Source organism: Syngnathoides biaculeatus, chromosome 18 (assembly GCF_019802595.1).
Source record: "Syngnathoides biaculeatus isolate LvHL_M chromosome 18, ASM1980259v1, whole genome shotgun sequence".
NCBI classification, from domain to species: domain Eukaryota; kingdom Metazoa; phylum Chordata; class Actinopteri; order Syngnathiformes; family Syngnathidae; genus Syngnathoides; species Syngnathoides biaculeatus.
The window spans coordinates 7,947,048-7,971,558 of record NC_084657.1 but is presented as its reverse complement, the minus strand read 5'-3'; the positions used below and the strand labels follow the sequence as shown (position 1 = coordinate 7,971,558).

General features: G+C 42.6%; 1 protein-coding gene across 1 annotated transcript in view; it reads left to right on the top strand.

Annotated features, from left to right (window-relative positions):
- robo3 (roundabout, axon guidance receptor, homolog 3 (Drosophila)) overlaps nucleotides 1-24,511 on the top strand; it is a 116,651-nt gene that overhangs the window by 73,223 nt on the left and 18,917 nt on the right. Inside the window, 8 exon segments of the mRNA XM_061803971.1 lie at nucleotides 1,875-2,080; nucleotides 7,844-7,925; nucleotides 8,319-8,487; nucleotides 17,020-17,186; nucleotides 17,278-17,399; nucleotides 17,479-17,695; nucleotides 18,896-19,020; nucleotides 24,183-24,366. Coding sequence (XP_061659955.1) covers nucleotides 1,875-2,080; nucleotides 7,844-7,925; nucleotides 8,319-8,487; nucleotides 17,020-17,186; nucleotides 17,278-17,399; nucleotides 17,479-17,695; nucleotides 18,896-19,020; nucleotides 24,183-24,366 — 1,272 coding nt within the window.

The window sequence follows — 24,511 nt, the reverse complement described above, 5'->3', positions numbered from 1 at the left end:
CAGCCGGGGAAATTTGCACGCATCTCATCATTACTGGTTATTAGCTGCTTAGTTATAGCCTCTCATGCTGGTACTTTATAAGCAACAACATACTTTATGAGGCGGAACGGTATTGCAGCTCTTCAATCCTGTACCTCCGTGTGTGGAGTTTGCATGTTCTCCCCGTGTCTGCGTGTGTGTAACCTGCCTCCTGCCCGTTGACAGCTGGGATAGGCTCCAGCACTCCTGCGACCAACGTGCGGCTGAGAAAATGGATGGAGGGATGGATGGATAAATACGTGTAAGCACACAACATTTCCTGGTTACTATTTATGGCGATGCGCGCGTGCAAACCCCCCTGTGCCCCATCCTGCCATCTCCACCGCCGGTCGATCGCGAGAAGCTGGCTGCTTGAAAAGTACAACTTGGGGTAAAAAAATCTGGCCACACCTGCTGTACATTCTCTAAATGTTAACTAATTCCTCAGAAAAGTATCAAACAAATCTCTGCGGTCCATATAATGGGATTAGTGTTTGTCGTTAGTGCCACTCCACCTCTCTAACACGTCAATCGCCGCCTGCGTGTATTCTGGTTCAAATGCTTGAACATTGTACATTGTTATTTTTGTTTTGTTTGCTCAATGGCGGGAGTAGTAATAACACGCAGCATCGACTCTCTGTTATACCCGCTTTATTGGCCCTTAGCACACAACACTTCCCAGTTACTATTTACGGCGATGTACGCGTGCAACCGACCTATCCCTACCCCAACCCCCACCGCCGGTCGATCGCGAGAGAGGCTGGCTGCTTGGAAAGTAGAACTTGAATTTAAAAAAAAAAAAAAGTCTGACCACACCTGCTGTATATTCTCTACATCTAAACCAACTCCACAGAAAAGTATCAAACAAATCTCCGCGGTCCATATAATGGGATTATTGTACGTCGTTAGTGCCACGCCCCCTCTCCAACATGTCAAGTTCCACCTGTGTGTATTCTGGCTCAAGCGCACAGGCTTGAACATTGTACATCATGCCATTTTTGTTGTGTAATTATTTTTCACAAAAATCGGCCACAAAATGCCAGATAGTGGACGTTCTCTGTTTGGTGAAACGTATCCATGAACAGTGTGGTGTCACAACAGCAACCACTGTAGGCGTGGCAAACTCTGATTGGCTGTCAATTTTCCAGCTGGGCTCATTACAATGTCTGAGCAAGAGAGGAATATTGATATTACTTTTCCAATTTAGAGATGTTGGTGAAATCTGTGGATAACGCTGGGATTAAAAGAAACACTAAACCCTCATCTACTAATTTTTAATGTGTGCTCCCATTCCTATAATTTTGGGGAGAGTCTTTCTTTAAGTTGCACTTATGGATGTTGCGCCAAACTGTATTTATTGGCATTGGTTTTCTGAAGTGTTCCTGAGCCCATGTGGTAACAGTGATGAGGGATCAAAAGTCATGGGCATTCAGTGTTGTTTTTTGACCTAGGTGCTTTGATACAGTGATTTCTCCAGATTCTCTGAACATTTTGATTATATTATGGATGATTAAATTCCTTGCAATTGTATGTTGAGGAAAATTGTCCTTAACCTGACTATTTTCTCACACACTTGTTCACAAAGAGGTGAACCTTGTCCTGTCTTTGCTTGTGAATGACTGACCAATTCATGGAATTCAGTCTCTTTTTTACCCCCCTTTTCCCAATTTGCCTGTTCAACTATGGGATTTTCCAAACAGGTGTATGATGACCGTACCTCAAATTTTTCAGTCTTGAATGGAATATGTTTTGCACATTAACTAGTCAGAGAGTTTATTTACTTTCTATGAAATATTTTTCTGAGTAAATGCCATAAGTCTAAATCAATTTATCATTTAAATTTTAAATCCCCACAGCACCTTCAGATCGCGTTCCCCCCATCATCCGGCAAGGACCAGCAAACCATACTTATGCGCCAGGGTCAACTGCACTGTTACACTGCCACATAATGGGGAACCCTTTTCCGACCATCCAATGGGAGAAAGATGGTCATGGGATTCTAGTGAATAATGGTCGAATCAGCCTGATGGAAAATGGTACCTTGCAAATTGCCAGTCTTCAGGTATGAACAATTTGTACATTGTTTTTTTTTTGCATTTGCTTTCTTCCAAATATTGCATACTGTTATTTTCTGTCCCAGATTGACAAGTTTTTCCAAACTGTTTAAATGTATCTGCAACCTTCTGCAAAACAATTATTTTAACTGTAAAATGATACATCATTTTCTTTCTTCAGCACCAGAATTTTCTGTGAAGTCATGAAAATTAGTACTACACACAAAAGGATGCTCCGTAAGTCTGCAAAAATATATCAGACCTAAACAGAGAACAGTACAGTTTACTCAAACGATAAACTTTTAGAGTAGGAGGAGAGACTGGGAGTATATTCTCAAAACCACAACCGTGAGGTGTGATCACCATCACAAGGATTATACAAGGCCATTAGCATTTGTTAGTACTGTTGAACTCCATGCTAATAAAATCCATTTGGCACAGAAATATGAAACATCACCTGAAGTCACCATAGCATAGCACAGATTTGAGGAGACTGAAACATTGATTGATATGGGGATCTTCATGACTCACAATCATTGAGACTTATAATTAAATCCTCAATACATCACAACATTTGAGACCTGAAGAAAAGATTGAAATCTGGAAAGACATGCCAAATAAGGGTGGAAGAACCAGAGTAAGCACTCACAAACCTACTAAGCCTAATGTCAATTTTATCTCGTGAGGAATTCAAAGTGAATACCTTGATTTATTGAAGACAGCACGGTGGCGCAGAAGGAAAGCGTTGGCCTCACAGTTCTGAGGACCCGGGTTCGATCGCGGCCCTTCCTGTGTGGAGTTTGCATGTTCTCCACGTATCTGAGTCGGTTTTCTCCAGGCACTCTGGTTTCTTCCCACATTCCAAAAATGTGCAACATTAATTGGACACTCTAAATTACCCCTCGGCGTGATTGTGAATGTGACTGTTGTCTGTCTCCGTGTGACCCGCGATTTGCTGGCAACCAGTTTAGGGTGTACTCTGCCTGCTTTCTGTCCGATGAGAGCTGGGATAGGCTCCAGCACTACTGCGACACTTGTGAGGGAAAGTGGCAAAGAAAATGGATGGATATTTATTGTAATAATCTGTTCCAGGATTGGCATCGTATACTGTTAGAATTCTTAACTGGACAGGTTTTAGTTAAAGTAGCATTTTAATATATGAATGTCTTTATATTTACAGTCACTATCAAATATTGTACTGTAGTATGAGATGTATGTAGTATGAAAAACCACTAATCCATTAAAACAAGTTTACTGACTCACGTTCAATGACGTGTGATTAAAGTGTTGTTGAATATGCACAGGATTGGAGTGAGATTGTTGCTTCATGGAAAAGGTGTACGTAGCTTACGATGCTATCTCATTATTATTATTATTATTATTGTCAAGTCAGCCTCATTGCATTGAATCACTGTCTACATCAATAATTTGCTTCAGATACCAAGGTATTAATTGTCATTAAGGGTGAATCTAGTACTCTGACGAAATTGTGCATTTTCACAAAGCTCTGACCTTTCCTAAATACTACATCAGTTTAATCATTGTTGTGAAATTCAGACATTGTCATTTAGCATATCTGCATAGATTCAGTAATGTAGGAGACCAGATGGGACGCAAATGACCAAAACCATTAATCAAACGTTAAAACGATGAAGTGACAAATATTGCTTAAACATTAACATTTTAACTGTTCGACTTAAACTATGAGACAAAAGCACATTGAAAAACATTAAGCATTAACTGCTAAATAGATGTACCATGAAGCAGGCACATTTAATCCTAAAATAATACATGTAAGTAAGTGTCTCATCTGGGTCCTGGTCTGGGAACAGATGGCATGTTGGTTCCTCAAATGCTGGCACTGAGTTGCCATTATCCTGGAATCTTTGCCACGCAGCCATATCACTGATTTCCCTCACAGGTTCCAAGACATCCTGGAATAAAATTTGAATATCTAGAGGTTAAATGAAGGTTTTTGCTGCTGTTCTGCGAAATCTTGTGTCAAACACCTGGCTAACGGAACACATCTGGCAAGGCCTGCAGTGCCATGTAACCGATAAATAGCATGAAACTTGCTCATATCGTAAGAACACAAGACTGTTTGACATAAGCTGTCTTGCAATTTTCATTGATATTTACTTAATTTTAACATGTGGCTCTAACATGAAAATGCTTTTTTAATACAGTGTTACCTCTACTTACAAAATTAATTTGTTCCGGAAGTCGTTTCGTAACGTAAACTTTTCGTAAGTAGAAGTGCTTTTTACATATAATTAACCTAATACGTTCCAAGCCCCCTGCCCAATAATAAGCATTCAAAGGACATAATATAAAGAATAATAGAAATTATCTTCATTTACCGTTGGCTTTGGGTGACTGCGTGAAGAGAAGGGTGAGTGAGAAGCAAAAGACATCATAGGGTACAGAGGAGGAGACAAACGTTTAACAGCAGAGGGAAAACATACGGAGAAATTGATATATACACACATCTGAATTCCATGAAAGTTTTTTGGGTGAAGAAAGATGAATAAACTTCAAAAAAATCAAAATTAAAAACTCACGAAAAAGTTGCACTTTCCCAATGTGCATTAGCATGTGACAACGTGTGAAAGTGTGAGCATGTCATTCGGTGACACTTGAGTGTCCAAGGGAAACGAAAAGCATCATGGGTAAAGATCGATGTCCCTCCTTGCCAATGGGATGCCAGGAAGGTACTACGGAGATAGCCATTGGGAGAGCAGGTCTGTTGCACCACTTTCAAACCAAGATACAGGATGTTTACATTCGGTGGAAATTGGGGGCTACAAATCTAATCCTTTTGTATCCTGAATTTTCCTTCATAATAGAGACTATAATATTGTTTCCTTAACCTGAATTTTTGGTAATTAGAGATGTTATATAGATGCAGATGTAGAGGTACCACTGTACTGTAATGTACCAGGATGTCATTAATAGCACTAGCATTATCACTCAGGTTTGTAGATACAGCCGCAACCAAAAGTTTCAATACAGTGAAATGTTGGAGTTCAAATTACTCGAGGGTCGTACAAATTGGACTTAGACCAAAAAAAAAAAAAAACAGTGAAAAAAATCCCTTGGTGTTCAACCCAATTGTTGGAGTCCAAACACGCTAGCAAAGAAAGACAACAGCGCTACCAGCAGCAACGGAAAATTTTAAGCTCCTTGAACCATATTAGATTTAAAGAAGGACATAATTGCTAACTACGAAAATGTGGTGCGTGTTTGTTTTGTTTTGTTTCTCTTACTAACTCGTATCATATGGTGAAGTTGACTATTTTGACTACCCTGAAAAATAAAAATGGAATAAAAGGCAACTAGTGTTGCCAAATCAGTAACTACCATTACAAAGCAAAACCACAGATAGAAGAAAAAGAGAAGCTACTGGTGAATTACTGAATTTATTAAATAGAAAGGTGTTTCGATAGTTTCCCCCAGCAACCACCCATGCCAATTCCCCATGCCCTGACACCGCCATCTGGGGATGTGTATGGTCTGCCCACAGGCATGCACCATTAACATAACCACTAGTCGCCCGAGGTCAGGGCTTGTAGGAAGTCAGGAAAAACAAATAAGGATGTTTTTTAAGAGACCTGTTTCAAGCCCTGCAAGGGACACTTACAACCCACTTCAGGCCTGACTAATGGTTCTTTCAGTGTTACCAATGAACCAGCCTACAGAGATCAAAGAAGAGAATATGCAAACATGCGTTCACATCACAGCAAGGCATTATTCCTGATTTTGTTTTCCCACTTCCTTTGCATGATGAATAAGATTTTGAATTGTAAGATAACAAGACAGAACCCTCACACTATAGTGTAAATGAGAACCATTTGAAAATGTTGCAGCTCCAAGCAAAACAAATGCAATCAAATTAAGGTTTCATGTTACAGAATCATTCCACAGGCTGACATAATTGTACAGGTATTAATAATATAATAATCTAATGATTATTCATTTTGCTTTATCATGTGTTGCTCATTTTCAGTGGGAGACAGATCTAGGCTGCTGGCAGGCCTGTTTAGTACTTGCTCTCTTTTACTACAAATTTATGCTGTTGTGAAACAGGCAGAATGTGGCTGAACTAAGCAGGGACATTTCTAATAAATATGTTGCTTGGATGGCAGCGTACTGTATGTTGGTATTGATGTTGCCTTCACAGTTTGGAAAGGTAGTCACTAAAAGAGGAAGGTGGAACAGTGTTGTAGATTTAATGGAGAAGTCGAGCTGACTGACATCTGAGTAGATATCAAAATGTAGGTTGCATTTTGGGAAAATATTGGTGAAAATATTGGTGAAACCTTGATAGCAATATCTATACTGTCTTTATAAATGGTTGTAAATTTTTACTTGCATTAAGAAAATTATCATGCAAAAATTGTAACTTTAAATGCCATCTTGAGAGGATAAAACAGTACTGTACATTGATTAGCCTACAATATTCTATCTTAAAGTTAGTTGGTGTTAGTTAGTTATCAGTCTATGCCACAGACCCTATCAATCAGTTTCTATCAGTTTCATCTTTCCCCATGCAAAATGAGCGGGCTCTTGAAAAGATTACTCAAGAATCTCGACATTGACAATGGTGAGACTTTCCAATTCTCTTGATATTGGAGGCAGTAGCCACCCAAGTTAAGTTATTATTTCAACTAGCTCTGTGGAACCAAACTAAACTTTTGTTAAATTGATGAGTCATGGAAACACACCAGGGTAACCTGTCATCAATTTTAAGGTTATATCTGGCATTATCATTCTTGAAGAGTTTTCATTCAGCAACTGTGAAAGTATTTGGAAATTCGTTACTTGCGGCTGCTCAGGTTGATATGACTTTGGATGATTTACAGAGGCTTTTTAGCCCAGCATCTCTTCTGGTGTCAAAGGTCTTTGGTCATTGGTCTGTGGGTCATTTGTCACCAAACTGAAATGAACAAATACTCAGCTGAAATTGTGGTTGCTTCATTATGACTAATGGCAAATTAATGTGTGGTTTTTTTACATGGGACTCTCTGTCGAATATAATATCTTGGCTTGTTGTAAACTGTTTTATGATCTTCTGCTTGCCCCTAAAAACTGTAGCATATTTCGTGTGTGCCCCAGCAGGTAGATTTATTGCACACTTGATATATTTGTTTGCATGTCTCCTGTCTTGAATACTATGTACTGTACCTCTTGGGTTCAAGACAGGTGCTCCAGAAATGGCTGATTAATAATTAATATTATTTCTTTGATCCTTCCCTTAAATCTCCTACTCTGGTATCTAGGGGATTAGATGGGAAGCATAAAAGCGAGTAGCTTGACTTAAGCATTGACTTCAACAACTGTAGATCCACAGAGAAAATAACTTAAGTCACCTGGAATGACATGGAAAACAGTAACAAAAACAGTAAAAGAAGTTTATTGAGCCATACACCAGGAGTATTGACATGCACTTGAAAAAATGCAAATCAAAAAAGATTTATTTGCTTTTTTTATTTTGTGCGCTACTATTTTCAAGCTATTTTTCCATGCATCTGTCGGGTTCTGCTTTCAACTTTTCAAATCAGTGTCACTGAAAGTGAAGTCTCCTGGTTGGCCGTTAATTAGGGCTCAATGTTCTCGCACCTCGCTTTTAGCTCCGCCATCTGAGCACCACAGTTTCTGGTTTTGAGAGATATGTCATTTTATCTACTAATAACTCCATTAACACTGAAGCGCAGACTCTTACTCACACACACTGAACTGATGACACACACATTTATTTCTTCTGTTGCCAGGAAACCGACTCTGGCGTTTACACCTGCCTGGCTGCCAGCTCCAGCGGTGAGACAAGCTGGAGTGGAGTGCTCACTGTTAAAGGTAGATTTTCTCTGCCTGCTTTAAATGTATGCAAATGTTTTCTTCATGTAGTACTGGGCTGCGATGAGAAATTCTTGTGGTCAATACTATAAAAAATGTTTCATCTTTCAAATCTGTTACTTTTTAATAGCAATAAATAAAAAAGTATTTGCATGAACACAGTTCCCAAAAAAGAAACAATGTAAAAATTACTTAGTAATTTGAGGTGATCCCAAAAAAGCTATCTGGTTGGATGCTTAGGTTACCATTCTTGCCAATTCACGTTTTGGGCAAGAGGTCAATATTCCTGAAGCTGTCTTCAAATACAACCAAAAGCTCCTTGCACCAATGATTATACAGTACTATCATTTTTTTCACACTGCTTTTATTTATCTCCCTCTTCTTGCCATACAGAGAATGCAGACCCGTCAATAACTCGCACCACTGAGCCATTTCAGTTGCCAGGTCCACCACACAAACCCATTGTCACAGATGTCTCCAAGAACAGTGTCTCTCTGACCTGGCAGCCCAATGCTCATGAAGGAGGAGCTGCAGTTACCTCCTACATCATTGAGGCATTCAGGTGACATTTAATTTACGTATTCTGTATAATAGCTAATAGCAAGTTAGAAAACATTCTTATGGATTGCTTTTTCCTCACTGAATTAACTATAGAGCTGGTGCAAAAGCAAATTGCGTGCGCCAAATTCCATGATTCTTGCAAAAATCTGTACCAAATTTCAAATTGTCATATGTAATGATATTGCAATTATTTTTTTGCCAGCCCCATTTTTTATGTAACTTCAACAATCGTTCAACAACTATCATTGACTTCTGATTTCACAACTAGCCATCCATCATTTTGTTATTTGCAAGACATGCTCAAATATTCCTATGGTTTCGCATTCAAAATTCCCTCTGAAGGAAACCTCAACGACAAGGTAGCCCATGACAAAAAAAAAATGTTTGACAGGACTGTATGCTACTGTCAATGTAACAGTTCCAATTTAAACATTAATTCTTAGTCTTAAGTTCTCCCTAAAGTCATAAGAACATTGCTGACTATATGAAAACAGGAAATATATTGACCTTGTACCAGTAATTATTACACTAACCATCTGCGTTTTCTGTTAATATTTGGTACAGTAGCCTTTGTTTGCAATTACAGAGGTCAAATGTTTCCTGTAGTTGTTCACCAGGTTTGCACACACTGCAGGAAGGATTTTGGCCCGCTCCTCCACACAAATCTTCTCTAGATCAGACACGTTTCTGGGATGTTGCTGACAAACACGGAGTTTCAGCTACCTCCAAAGATTTTCTATTGGGTTGAGGTCTGGAGACTGGCTCGGCCACGCCAGAACCTTGATATGCTTCTTACGGAGTCACTCCTTGGTTTTCCTGGCTGTGTGTCTCAGGTCATTGTCATGTTGAAACACCCAGCCACGACCCATCTTCAATGCTGTGACTGAGGGAAAGAAATTTTTCCCCAAAATCTCACAATACATGGTCGCGGTCATCCTCTCCTGAATACAGTGGAGTTGTCCTGTCCCATGTGCAGAAAACACCCCAAAGCATGATGCTACCACCCCCATGCGTCACAGTAGAGATGGTGTTCTTGGGATGGAACTCCTCATTCATCTTCCAAACACAGTTAGTGGAATTATGACCAAGAAGTTCCATTTTGGTCTTATGTGACCACAAAACTCTATCCCATTACTCCTCTGTATCATCCAAATGGTCATTGGCAAACTTAAGACGGGCCTCGACATGTGCTGGTTTAAGCAGGGGAACCTTCCGTGCTATGCATGATTTCAAACCATGACGTCTTGGTGTATTACCAACAGTCACCTTGGAAACGGTGGTCCCAGCTCTTTTCAGGTCATTGACCAAGTCCCGTCGTGTAGTCCTGGGCTGATTCCTCATCTTTCTAAGGATCAAAGAGACCCCACAAGGTGATATCTTGCACGGGGCTCCACTCCAATTGAGATTGACCATCATGTTTAGCTTCTTCCATTTTCTAATGATTGTTGCTTGGCAATTTCTCTGTAGCCCTTTCCAGCCGTGTGGAGTTGTACAATTTTGTCTCTGGTGTCTTTGGAGAGCTCTTTGGTCTTGGCCATGTTACATGTTTGAGTCTTACTGATTGTATGGGGTGAATAGGTGTCTTTATGCAGCCAACGACCTGACAGGTGCATCTGATTCAAGATAATACATTGAGTTGAGGTGGAATTTTAAAGGCAGACTAACAGGTCTTTGAGGGTCATAACTCTAGCTGATAGACAGGTGTTCAAATACTTATTTGCAGCTGTATCACACAAATTCATCGTTAAAAAAATCATACATTGTGATTTCTGGATTTTTCTTTTTAGATTATGTCTCTCACAGTGGACATGCACCTATGATGAAAATTTCAGAACCCTCCATGATTTCGAAGTGGGAGAACTTGCAATATCGCAGGGTGTTCAAATACTTATTTTCTTCACTGTAACAAGGGTCGGGTGACATGGTGGACAAATGGTTTGCACACCTTCATCACAGTTCTCAGGACTCAGTTTCAAATTCCTGTTTTCTCCTGGTAATAAGATTTCCTCCGATATCCCAAAAATACCTGTGGTGCGTTGATTAAATACTCAAAATTGCACAAAGGTGTGAATGGTTCTTTGTTTATATGTGCCCTGCGACTGGCTGGAAACCAGTTCAGGGTATACCTCGCTTCTCACCCAAAGCTGGCTGTGTTAGGCTCCCGGACACCTGTACGGAAAATGGATGGATGGATGGATGGATGGATGGATGGATGGATGGATGGATGACAGGGGTACCTATAACTGTATATATGTACAGTGGTGCTCATAGGTTTACACACACTGGCGGAATGTATGAAAGTTTTTTAAGTACAACTGATGATTAAACAACAGCCATAATTAATTTCTTTATGGTTCTGTTTTGTTTATTAATAATGGTTTTGTTTAATGCTTCACAGTTTATTTGAATCCCATGCAAATAAAAATGGATTCCATCTGGCCCCTTGTCTTTTTTTTAATAAATTGTATCCATCTTACAAATTTTGTGAGCACAAGTGTATGTTTTCCCATTTACTAAATAAAGGTAAGGCTGTGAATTTCAAAAAAGACTTAAGTGTTCAAGAAAGTGCTTAACTTCTGAAAAATTATTTGAAAAAAGTAACAAAATAAAGATAATACATCATGTTTTGATCAAAGGCGTAGAAGCAAAATCATGCATTGTAAAAAATGCAGTATACATAGGAAGAAGGTTTTTCCATTATTTTTATGTCAGGTTTGGAGATGCATATTATACATGAGAAACACAGCACAATCTTATCAGACCAGTTGTTACCTTTGAACCGCATAAATTCATTATTACCTTTGTAGTAAAATTGCAAAAGTATTTTGTCAAATAGTGATGTGCCATGTAGACTAAAACAGTACCAAGGCCTTCACATCATAATTATAGAAACCATCAATACAGTACATATACAAAATGTAACAGCAACCATGCCATGTAGACGTCTCAAATATATCACAGTCAATATTTACCTAATAACATAATTATGTGAAAATACACAATACTCACCAAAAATAACAATTATTAACATGCAGATACTGTAGCTTCAAATGTATTTTACAAGATGAGGTTAGCTGAGACATGTTTTCCTCTAACCGCCCAATCAAAGAAAAGAAAAATGCTAAATGCTCATTGAAAACCAGCTCACTGGCCTTGGCTTGTCCTGTTAGGGTTGAATTGAAATCTTGATTGGTTTGGCAAACAGCCCCATTGTTCATATAGTTGAAAAATCTGAAGGCCTTGCATAGGTTAGATATGCTTAGCAGCATATAAAGACTGAAATATGATTATAGCATCTAATCAAACCTCCATATTAACTAAAGGGAAGCAATGCAGCCAAGAGAAAGTCTATGAAATGAAGAGGATGGACTATTGGAAAGAAGCTAATCCAATTTCATAGAGGGATCATTGATGGTGTACTATTACTGACTTTGGTGCACGCAGCGAGGTTTAAATTCCCACCGAGTGATGCTGTCGATATCTGCCCTGTCACTGACTGGTGACCAGTTTGTCACGTCCCATCGGAACGAGAGTAGGACCCAAATGCAGGACTCGGAAGATGCAAGGTAGTTCAAGGAGACATGTTTATTATATGCAGAGGTAGGGGATTGAGCAGGCAGTCCGGTGCAGTAGCGGTAGTTGGGACGTCGGGCGAAGAGAGCAGGTGAGCAGGCAGGCAGGAGTCGGCACACAGGGGAACAATCAACGCAGGCAGAAGTATCAAAGGAGTCAGGCTTACAAGGTTGGTCGGAGAACAGGCGAAGGTCGGTACACACAGGTTCGATCAGGGATACCGGAGCACACGAAGGGGACATGAAGATCAACGAACTGGCGCCGGCCAGTTGTCATCGCGGTCATATACATCCACAGCATACTCAGGCTGCATGAGGCGCAGGTGTGCACCTCCCAATCAGCGGGCACCCGCAGAGCTCGAGCGGCAGGATCATGACACAGTTCAGGATGTGGTCCGGCTTTCACCCGAAGTTAGCTGGGTTAGGCTCCAGCACTCCCCTGACCCTTGTGAGGAAAAGCGGCTTGGAAAAATGGATGGATTATTGCACTTAAGTGCCCGGCGACCAACTGGTAACCAGTTCTGGTTATAGTCTGCCTTTTACCCAAAGTTAACTGAGATAGGCTCCATCACCCCTGTGACCCTTGTGAGGCTAAGCGACATGGAAAATTGAATACAATGGAACAATTTCATATTGTAAATATTAAAATGTAGGTGGCAGGTGTACATCAGCACATCTAATTGAGTTTAGGCAAACAAAGCCTTGTTGACTCTGACCGCCCACCACTGGTGTTTAAGCACTTGCCATATTCAACCGATTTTTTTTTTTTTAACTCAAAAGCTATGACAGACCTCCTTTGTGCAAAAAAGAACTGAACAGACAGAGTTCAAAAGTTACTATTCTACAATTTAGCTTGTAGAAAATAGCCACTCTAAGTTGTTGAACCTCCACCCCAGTGATGACAGCATAGCAGACATACTGTAGGTTGGCCAAAGATCGATCAAAGATTAGACACTGTTCATGTAATTAGCCTGACTTATCTTCTACCAAACCAAAATGGAAGAGATGTGTGGAATGTAACACTTGTTCACCATTGCAGAAATCCAGTAGTATTGTTTCTGTTGTATGTACTCAAAGGATTGGTTAAAAAAAAAAAAAAAAAAAAGCATAACAGTCTCAGTGACTAAGCTTATAGTGAATAATATTTGAATTAGGTTTGTTACAGTTTTGTCATACAAAAATCAATTGAGAAATCACATCACACACAACAAAGCTATCACAAGTCTCAGGCACTTTTCGCATCACAGAAGGCTATGTCGTGTGAGGTAATCACATCCCTCAGATGCACAGCCTCTGACCAATCAAACTCTCGATGAATTCCATCCTAATTCATGGTTTAGCTGGTGTTGGTTTTGCATCACACGATGGAGTTGATGGACTGCAATGTAAAACAATTGTACAAACAAGAAAGCCACGAGGTAGGCTCCACTGGACGAGCAGAGGCTGACATGCACTCGAATGCGCATGGGCTCTTCGACATGGTGTACAGCGAAATAGATTTAGTTAAACAGGATTGGTGATGGCTGATCAAAATGATGAAGGCCGTGTTAAGTGGAACAGTACTCTTTGCTTTTTATAAAGGGAGGACGTCACACTCTGGGTATAATCACATACAGATGTCAGCTGTCAACTGTGGCAGTAGGCGCAGTACTTGCAGGAGCAGCAGTGTTACCGTGTACCCACCGGGATTGTAGTTCTGACATTTATTTTTCATTGGTGTGAAGGTTTGTTGGGAGGAGGAAGGGGAGAACAGGTTTTGAGTGTAAATGTGTCAGTAAAAGGAGACAAAGTTTTTTTTCACTTTTAGTGGTAGTCACACCCTTGTTTTTGAGTTTTGTGAGTGAGACCTTTGTGAGAATCTCAAAAGTCGCCTGCATTGACATGATCTAAGTATTGATGAGTCATGCTCTCACTTTTTGCTCTTATTGCACACCCTGGCACTGTACCACAAAGAATCACAGTACCCTTGAGGGGCACATCTAAAAGTGTCAAACACATGCTTGGGAAGGTCTTTGTGAATGTTCAGCTGTGCCAAACTGATAATAAATTTGTTGAGCAATGGAGAGATTATTGGAAGAAGGAATTAAATTCTATAATGAATCTAGTGTAGTACCGCAAGGCCAATAACAAGCTCTACTTTCCTCTTAAGCATTTGTATGCCCTTTACAAGCTTCATATACATTATTCATCAGGATAGTAGATTGTATCATATGTCAAATCTGTAACGTGCAGGAACATCTCAGAAGTGACCAGCTTTACTCACAGCAAATATTATGTACAAAGGGAAGCCAAAAATAGCTGTTAGCCAGAGATCCTCATTTCTTGATTAATGGGTCAGCAAATGAACATTGCAAAACATCCGCACAAGCAGTGTGTTTCTCTTTCCTGTTTGTGACTTCAGTAATGGAATATTTTTCATTCTCGAAGCCTGTGTCATGACCAGATTTCGAGACTGAACCCAAGATGCACGACTCACGAGATCAGGTACAGTTTGGAACTGCGGGAACATGACATCAAGGTACAACGATCTGGCAAAGGACCAGACCACACCACACGTGTCAATATATATCAACTGTAATTACCGTGAACAAGAAGCAGGTGGGCACATTTGCTCACTGGAGCAGGTACACACTGGGTTGAAGAAGGACACCCCCATGACAGTACCCATCCCCTTTGGTAGCCGGGCCCGGATAGCTCACGGGCATCAGAATGCACAGCATTGAAGTCTCTAATGACCGATGGGCTGACGATAAACCGGGAAGGAACCCACAACCGCTCCTCAGGACCATACCCCACCAAATTGACCAGATACTGCAGCGCCCTTCCCCAACGGCACAAGGACAGCAGCTGGCTCATGGCGTAAAGCGGGACCCTGCCCACAATCTAGGGAGGAGGGGGCCTGGCAAGCTGGACCAACGCGGACACCTGAGCAGGCTTGAGTAGTCTAACATGAAAAGTCGCATGGACCCGCATCAATTTTGAAAGTCTCAATCTCATAGTAACCCGGTTGACGACTTTGGTGATCGGGAATGGACAAACGAACCTAGGAGAGAGTTTCTGTGGCTCCACTCTGAGTGGAAGGTTCTTTGTTGAAAGCCAGACGCGCTGACCCACCCTGTAGGCTGGTGCTGGCACGCTCTTACGGTCTGCCGCAGCCTCCTCGGTGTGCCCCTGGTGCAACAGCATCCGTTGGGCTCACTCCCAGGTTCTCTTGTAGCGCCTCACAATGGCCAACGCAAACAGCACCGATGAGTCGCAGTCTATGGATGGAAAAAGAGAGGGTGGACAACCTTGCAGAATATGAAAATGTGACAACCCAGTGGACGCCAAGGGAAGAGAATTGTGAGAGTACTCTACCCAAATTAGTTGTTGGCTCCAAGAGCGCAAATCACGTGAAGCAAGACATAAATTCCAAAAATGCATCTGGGAATGTCAACGTGAGTCTGAGTACGGAAAACTGCCATCAGCCACGTATGCGTTCTTGGCCGCTGTACCTCAAAAGTCATCAGACACATGCTTCTATTGAGGAGTGAGTTTAAAAGAATGGCATCTGAACCCAAGTCAGTGAAAGCTGTTGCATGGAGTGGCTGTGTTCCTGAACATAGGGTGACCAAAGGCGGCACCGGAGCAGAGCTGTCTTGAATGAGGTTGAGACTCACCGTTGTCGGGTTTTGAAGTGAGCTACCGGCTGGTTTAACCTGGCAGTGGGCCACGGTGTGCTTGAGTGCCCACAGTAGAAGCATAGCCCCTCTCTTTCCTGGCGTAGACATTCCTTGGGAGACAGACTGAGGTGGACCAGCTGCATAGGCTCCTCCACATCGGCAGATGCACATGGAGGAGCGTCAGTGTCCCTGGGATGTGAGAGCGTATTCCTCCGCCGGGCGTTGTCCTGCTCACGATCCACGAGCCTTTTGTTGATTTTCAGAGAGAGATGGATGAGGGTCTGTCAGAAAGTCCAGCAGGATCAACTGATCGTTTACAGCGGTGGGCGGGGTGGGGTGGGGATGGGGGGATGGATGCGCTTGAAAGAAGGCGTCTAGGAGTGCCCTGTCATTCCACTGGCTTTCGGCTGCGAAAATACGAAACTCAATGGCGTAGTGTGAGACCCTGCGCTTGCCTTCTCACAGCGTGATTAAGGAATTTGCTGACTCCCATTCTGGGGTCACACATTGAAACACCGTTGGCATAGATTTGACAAAGGACCTCCACATCCGGCTTGTGTCTGCATCACAGCTCCTCTCTGCCACGCTTCTGTGCGTCCCGCCTGGTGGAAAATAACGAAAGCAATCTTGGCTCTTTCAGAAGGAAAGTTGGCAGCCTCTATCTAAAAGTGGAACTCGCACTGCGTAATGAAGGGCTTGATATTACTGGAGTCCCCTGAGAATCGCTTGGGATGTGAGAGTGGCAAGCATGTGTGGCGGGGACCGGCGATGTGACTGACTCGTGGAGACATGAGGATTCCATGTCTGCTACTGGTGCTGGGGTGGCGACGGCCCTGATTGGTGAAGATTCAAGCAGGGAATTAAACCGCCCCATTACTTGCCGTAACATGGTGTCCTGGTGCTCCAACTGTTCGTTACACAGAGGATCAAAAACATGAACATGGAACTGCGGGAATGTGACATCTGGGTACAACGATCTGGCGAAGGATGAGACCCCACATGACAATATATATCGACTATAATTAGCGCAAGAAGCAGGTTGGCGCGTCTGCTCACTGAAGGAGGTGCGCACTGGGTCAAAGAAGGAAACGGCCATGACAGCCTCTGTGCAATTTTTAAGCAATGATTTGTATTGGTAGACATTTCAGTATCTTGGTAGACATTTTTGTATGAATGCGATTGCAATCCATCCTACGGCATCAGTTGTGGCAAATCTTAAGCAAAGCACAACTTGGTTGGCGCATTAATCCGCGCGTGCATTTAAGAAAATGCAATTTGTTTTGTCATCATTTATTACAGCCAGTCAGCCGGCAGCACTTGGCAAACTGTAGCTGACATGGTGAAGATGGAAACGCACACAATTACTGGCCTTCTATCCAACACCATCTATTTGTTTATTGTACGAGCTGTCAATGCCTATGGGCTGAGTGACCCAAGCCCTATCTCAGAGCCTGTCAGAACACAAGGTCAGTCAAAGTAGCCTCGCAACATGAATTCGCTACAGGATTGTCAAGTGAATGAAACTTTAATCTTGATTTGCATGTGTGTTTGGCTCAGACGTGAGCCCGACTGGTCAGGGGCTGGACCATAGGCAGTTGCAGAGAGAGCTGGGTGAGGTGGCAGTCCAACTACAAGAGCCCATCAGACCGACTACATCTTCAGTCCGAGTCTCCTGGGCTGTAAGTGTTGTGATTTTTTTGGGGGGGGGCTTATTGCAGGGAAGGTCTTCCTTTACTCTTGTCTCATTTCCTCATCTAGGTTGATCGTCAGTCTCCATATGTGCAGGGCTACCGGCTCTTCTACCGGCCCAGTGGTGGAACATGGCTCCTCCAAGACATCAACTCACCCTCTGAGCGTAGCACTGTACTTACTAGCCTACACAAAGGGACTGAGTATGAGATAAAGATCCGGCCTTATTTTGACGAATTTCAGGGGAAGGACAGCCACACAATATTGGTTCGAACCCCAGAAGAAGGTAATGGTTCTACAGATGTTTTACAAAGAGTTCAGAGTTTCAGGGATCATTGGTTTGATTTATGAAAAGGTTTAAAAGTATTCCCCCTTACACTCTGGAGTCTTCCAAGTCATTCGGATGTATGACACCATCATACACCAACGCCTCAACTTGGGTTAAGTTAACAATCCCCTTTTTTTAATTCACCCCCATTACACATTTTGCAGTGGAGTCCCTTGTAGGTGTACTGTATACTGGTTGATCCAAACTTCTGATTAAAAATAATACAGTTGTAAGGTTTGCTCTCAGCTATTTGGATCAGCCTGCCTGATTAGATCATTCTAGCTTTTTAAGGACTCAATAGTAGTTTTTATCATTCTAATAGTCTTAATAAAGTATACATATTTTTCCTTGATTTGACATTTTATTCTGCAATGGTGGAAGAACTTGAGGTGGCAGGAATGAAGATGTTCAGGTTCTCTCTAGGAGTGAGGAGGTTGGATAGGATTAGAAGTGAGCTTTTAAGAGGGACAGCCAAAGTTGGATGTTTTGCTGACAAGGTTTGAGAGAGCAGACTTCGATGGTTTGGACATGTTCAGATGCAAGAGAGTGAGTATCTTGGTAGCAGGGTGCTGAGGATGGAGCTGCCAGGCAAAAGAGTGAGAAAAAGACAAAAGAAAAGGTTGATGGATGTTGTGAGGGAGGACATGAGGACAGTGGGTGTTAGAGAGGAGGATACACGAGATAGGCTTAGATGGAAAAAGATGACACACTGTGGCGAACCCTCACAGGACAAGCTGAAAGGAAAAGAAGATTCTGCTATGGTGGATGACCACATGATGATGCTTACCACATCCGCTTCACAGTTCTGAGGACTCATGTTCAAATCTGGCCTTATCTGTGTGCAGTTTGCGTGTTCTCCCCATGTCTCAGTGGGTTTTCTGCAGTTTCTTCCAAAATCCCCAAAACTTGCATGATAATTGAGGTATGTGTGATGCAAATAGTTGTTTATTTATATGTGCTCTGCGATTGGTCGGCGAACATCTGAGGGTGTAGTACGTGCCCAAAGATGGCTGGGGTAGGTCCCAGCACACTCGCAACTCCAGTGAGGATAAGCGTAATGGAAAATGAATGAATATATTATGTTATTGTTTCATTCACTGCGTCAGTATGCTCATGCTATGGTTCACTTTCACATTGAAGCTGTCTCTTGCTTTTCAGTGCCTAGTGCACCGCCAAGAGCTGTTACAGTTGCGACATTGAAGCAAAACAACATCTCCAGCATCATTGTCTCCTGGGAGCCTCCACCCAGTGACATGCAGAACGGCATCATCCAAGAGTACAAGGTAAATGCATCTGATGTCGCAGGATCCATCCAGTGCTAATTGCACACATGAAAGCACCACAGTGAAAACGCGACAAGAGAAAAATACACCAAAACATGCAGAAAGTCTCTCCTGTGATGCACGAACCGCATACATCCACTGCAGTCATAAAGATATTGTTAAATTACTGTTTTTTCTCTTTCACATTGCCAAGGAAAATGTAACATTGTTTCTTTGTAGCGGTAGAATATGAGATTAGATTTAGCCCTTGCATTTTTATATCATTACGCTGTAGTCTACTAAGTACTGCAGTCATAAAGATATTGTTAAATTACTGTTTTTTCTCTTTCGCATTGGCAAGGAAAATGAAACATTGTTTCTTTGTAGCGGTAGAATATGAGATTAGATTTAGCCTTTGCATTTTTATATCATTACTCTGTAGTCTACTAAGTGGTATTAATATAGCTGGTTGGTATATATTGTCAATTGTAAATTATGCAGGATGATGATTTAATCTCTTGCAGGAAGTCTTGGGCACATCTTAATAGCATGTTCATTCAGTTCAATTTAATGATGATGGAGGCATGTTGGAAGAATAACTTTTTATTTTGTTATTTTATGATTGGATACCTGTATGATTTTCATTAATGTTTAATGTTTAACATACGGCACTTTGTTACAGTTGTGATTGTTAAAGTGCTATATATGGAAATATAGGTGAGTAGAGTTTTCAGTAAATTATTGCGACATGATGTATTCGCTAACTTTAACGAAATGGGCTGGCAGGCACTGACATCCAACGTCCCTTCACCCATGTCACAAATAAACGAAAGTTAAGAGCAAACGTCACGGCATCATAAACCTGAAGTGATGTCATTGAATGATTCAGCAGCGATAAATAATGTTTACACGGAAACATAAAACTTTGTCAATTAAATTGTGTTTTTTTTACTTCAGGTTTCGTGCTTAATACAGGATATGGCAAACAGAATATCACCCACTTTTGTCATCAAAATTGCCCGCATCAAAACTTAAAACGCCCAAGCTCATTCTGCCATGTCTGCGCCGTGTTTATCGTTTAATTTCTTCTCCCAGTTCTTAAAATTTCCAATCTGCCGTCCAGACGCTGTTGACAGGCTTACCCACCTGTGGGCGACAGCTGCACATGCAATGTGTCGTCACCTCCATACCTCTCTACTCACTCAGCAATATTGTAGTTCTCAAATAATATGGACTAGTTACGCGTAGCTGCTTTATTTTGTCATGTGTATCTGTAAATGTATCCATTAGCTCAGGAGTAGGAAAATTCCAGCCCGCTGACTAGTTCAATATAACCTGGCAAAGATTGGGACAGAATTGCCCGAATCATACCAGAATCATGACTACATTCATCTGACCATTGTCTGGAATACTGAACGGTTCCATCTGATTATGCTGTAATGGCCACTGGTTCCCCCAGGCAGCAGGTTGAATACAGTGTCCAAGTTATCGGTTCATGTTAATTTAACTGTAACTTGTGTGGTGTACACAATCAAGTAATGGGGACAGTTAAGCAAATATAGTTTTTGTAGTGAATACGTAAGATTCCTGCCGCTGTTCTGAGAATTGCTCAACAAAACTAACACCAGATATTGATGACTGCCCCCTCCACCAAAAAGTACTCAACAAAACAACACCGCTCGCATTAAAATTAAATCTAAGTGCTAACACTACAATACCTTTGTTGTTGTTGTTTATTTTTCATACGTAACCAACTGGTTGTGACCTGCCCCACCTGTCGAATTTTAAAGGTCAATGTGACCCCTAAGCCAAAAGGTTTGCCCATCAGTTCATTAGATAACCCACTACCCTAATGTAATTTAAACCACTTTATCCTGCTTTTGAAATCTGTTATAATTCTCTGACTGCTAAAGTTAAACCTACAAATTCTTACAACCAAACATCCATTCAAGTTGTTTGGGACTTCATGCCCCTGGTAGGGTCACCCATGGCAAAAAGGTGCTAGGTTAGGGACCAGATAAAGTACGACTCCAAAACCCCAATGACGAGTACAAAAATTGGATCTTAGTTTCCCTTGCCTGGACACGGGTCACCGGGGCCCCCCCTCTGGAGCCAGGGCAGGAGGTGGGGCTCGAAGGTGGCCGGGCCTGCACCCATGGGGCTCGGCCGGGCACAGCCTGAAGGAGAAACATGGATCCCCCTTCCCATGGGCTCACCACCTGTGAGAGGGGCCATAGAGGTGGGGTGAATTGTGATCTGATCCCCAACTACAGAAATTAGCTCTACGGACATGGAACGTTCCTCTTTGGCAGGGAAAGAGCCCGAGATGGTGCGTGAGGTCGAGAAGTTCCGACTAGATGTCGTCGGACTCACCTCTACGCACCGCTTGGGCTCTGGCACCACTCCTCTTGAGAGGGGTTGGACTCTGTTCCACTCTGGAGTTGCCCACGGTGAGAGACGCCGAGCAGGTGAGGGTATACTTATTTCCCTCCAGCTTGGGGCCTGTACGTTGGGGTTTACCCGGGTGGATGAGAGGGTAGCCTCCCTCCGCCTTCAGGTAGGGGGATGGGTCCTTTTTGTTCTTATGCACCAAACAGCAGTTCAGAGTACACTCCCTTTTTGGAGTCCTTTGGGGGTGTGCTGGAAAGCACTCCCTCTTGAGACTCCATCATTCTGCTGGGGGACTTCAATGCCCACGTGGGCAATGACAGAAAGACCTGGAAGGGCGTGATTGGGAAGAACGGCCCCCCTGATCAGAACCCAAGGGGTGTTCTGCTACTGGACTTCTTTGCTCATTACGTATTGTCCATAATGAAAACCAGGCATAAGGGTGTCCACATGTTCACCTGGCACCAGGACACCCTAGGTTGCAGTTCGATCGACTTTGTTGTCATGTCATCGGACTTGCGACCACATGCCTTGGAGACTCGGCTGAAGAGAAGGGCGGAGATGTCAGCTGATCTCACCATCTGGTAGTGAGTTGGCACCGATGGTGGGGGAAAATGCCAGTCCGACGTGGCAGGCCCAAACGTATTGTGAGGGTCTGCTGGGAATGGGTGGCAGATACTCTTTGCAGATGATGTGGTTCTGTTGGCTTCATCAAGCCGTGATCTCCAACTGTCACTAGAGTGGTTTGCAGCCGCGTGTGAAGTGTCTGGCATGAGAATCAGGATCTCCAAATCTGAGAGCATGGTCCTCAGTCGGAAAAGGGTGGCATGCCCTCTCTGGGTGGGGGATGAGATCCTGCCCCAAGTGGAGGAGTTCAAGTATCTTGGGGTCTTGTTCACGAATGAAGAATGGTGCGGGAGATCGACAGACTGATAGGTGCAGAGTCTGCAGTGATGCGGACTTTATATCGGTCCATAGTGGTAAAGAGCTAATTCGAAAGGTGAAGCTCTCAATTTACCAGTTGATCTACGTTCCTAAACCCACCTATGGGCATGAGATGTTGGTCGTGACATACGAAAGATTCAAATCCAGTTGCCACTTGGTCAGCCAATTTACACTCGGACCACCACGGGAACACCAATGCGCAGATGTTGGATCGTTTTATCCTTGGCATTCAGCTGCTCTCTTCTATGCCATTGTTCACATGAAATTACCTGTACAGTAGAAGTTGATTCAATAACAGACATAGGATGAATAAAGTACAATCATGTTACATTATTGTGCAATTTATTAAAAAGCCCGTTATCTCCTTACCACTACCAGATGTCACTATGTGACAATGGCTTCAATGAATTCTCAATCACCAAAATGATTTTACACATCATTGCTGATAAATTTCCCAATTTGTTTCTGGTTCCTAGCAAATGGATGCAAGTGAAATACCCGGTGAGAATCAGAAAACAATGTTTTTTCATTTTTCCAAAAAAGTCACTGGTTATACAGATTCCCAATTTTTGCATTCATTGTCAGGTACTGTTTTACTTATAACTTCCAAGGTGCAATTATCTGGTAATAGCGCTTGTATAATCTATCAAAGTGGTCTTGAACCCATGCAAACGACGCAATCTTTTGATAAAGCTATTGCTGCTTGTTCCACCATAAGAAGCCAATTATTACTCTGTCCCAAAATGACTGTTGTTTCATGAAAGCAATCATCAACCTTTAGCTTTTGGTTCACCCTTACCTTTTCCAATGTTGCTCTAGCAGAAAGGGTGCTAGCTGTTACCTCTGTACTTTTCGCAAAGCATCAAAGTGAAGTGTGGATTACCGGAGATGTCCACTCAGAGGAAACAGCCCCAACATGGATTTGCTCCTTCATTATTATCATCAGTCACCAAAGTGTCCCAGCTCGTGTGCATCAGATTATTCATCATATACCACTTAATTTGACTAAACACTGGTCCTTGTTCCCCTATCTGTCGGACTTGACCATGGGGTAATTATAAATAAAAATTTGGATCATCATCGCACGCATGAGAACCCAATTGTGGCTCATTTAGGTTTTGGATTGCCGTAGGTTTTTCGTGCATGGCATGACAACATTATGACACCCCACAGATATCTCAAAAGCAGGAAGAATGTTACGATGGTTACGACCACAGCATCCCATTTCGGGAACTAACCACTTTAGGGTAGGTATTTCATCTAGGTATCCCTATAGGTTCAGTGTCTTAAAATTTCTTCAGTGGCCGTCAGCTATTTTGAGATACTGTAAATGTCCACCCAGCTTGTTAACCAGTCTTTGGCTCACCTCCCCAATCGGATCCTAGACTGAAATTACCTTTCTGGAATGTGCCAAAATACCCGGATACAAACAAACGAAATGAGTTCCCTCCACAGAGTGTCCAGGCTCTCCCTTAGAGATAGGGTGAGAAGCTCGGTCATCCGGTAGAGGCTCAATGTTGACCCGCTACTCCTCCGTAATGAGAGGAGTCAGATGATGTGGCTGGGGCATCTGATTCGGATGCCTCCCGTACGCCTCCCTGGTGAGGTGTTCCAAGCATGTCCCACCGGAAAGAGACCCCGGGGACGATCCAGGACACGCTGGAGAGACTATGTCTCTCGGTTGGCCTGGGAATGCCTTGGGATCCCTCAGGAAGAGCTGGAAGAAGTGGCTGGGGAAAGGGAAGTCAGGGTATCGCAGCTGAAGTTACTTCCCCTGCCACCTGACCCGGAAAAGCGGTAGAAAATGGACGGATGGAAACAAATGGGGCTGTCTCTTTGTATCTCAACAGGTTTGGTGTGTGAGCAGTAGCACCAGCAACCAGACACGCGACTACATCAACAAGACAGTGGAAGGGAACACTTTGTCCACGACGTTGAAAGGGATAATGCCCGGTGTCCTTTACCAGGTCGAGGTGGCAGCCGTGACTAGTGCTGGTGTCGGCACCCACAGTCAGCCTTTGCCTATCTTCATTAGTGAGTCCAAACCTGTATAAAATAGTAACATTCTGTAAGGCAAAGATGAATTGTTCATCTCATAGTCTTTTACTTTGACATAGCTTAAAACACTGGTCCAAAACCACCAGACCAGGAATTCATATGAAACCAGACAATGGGAAAA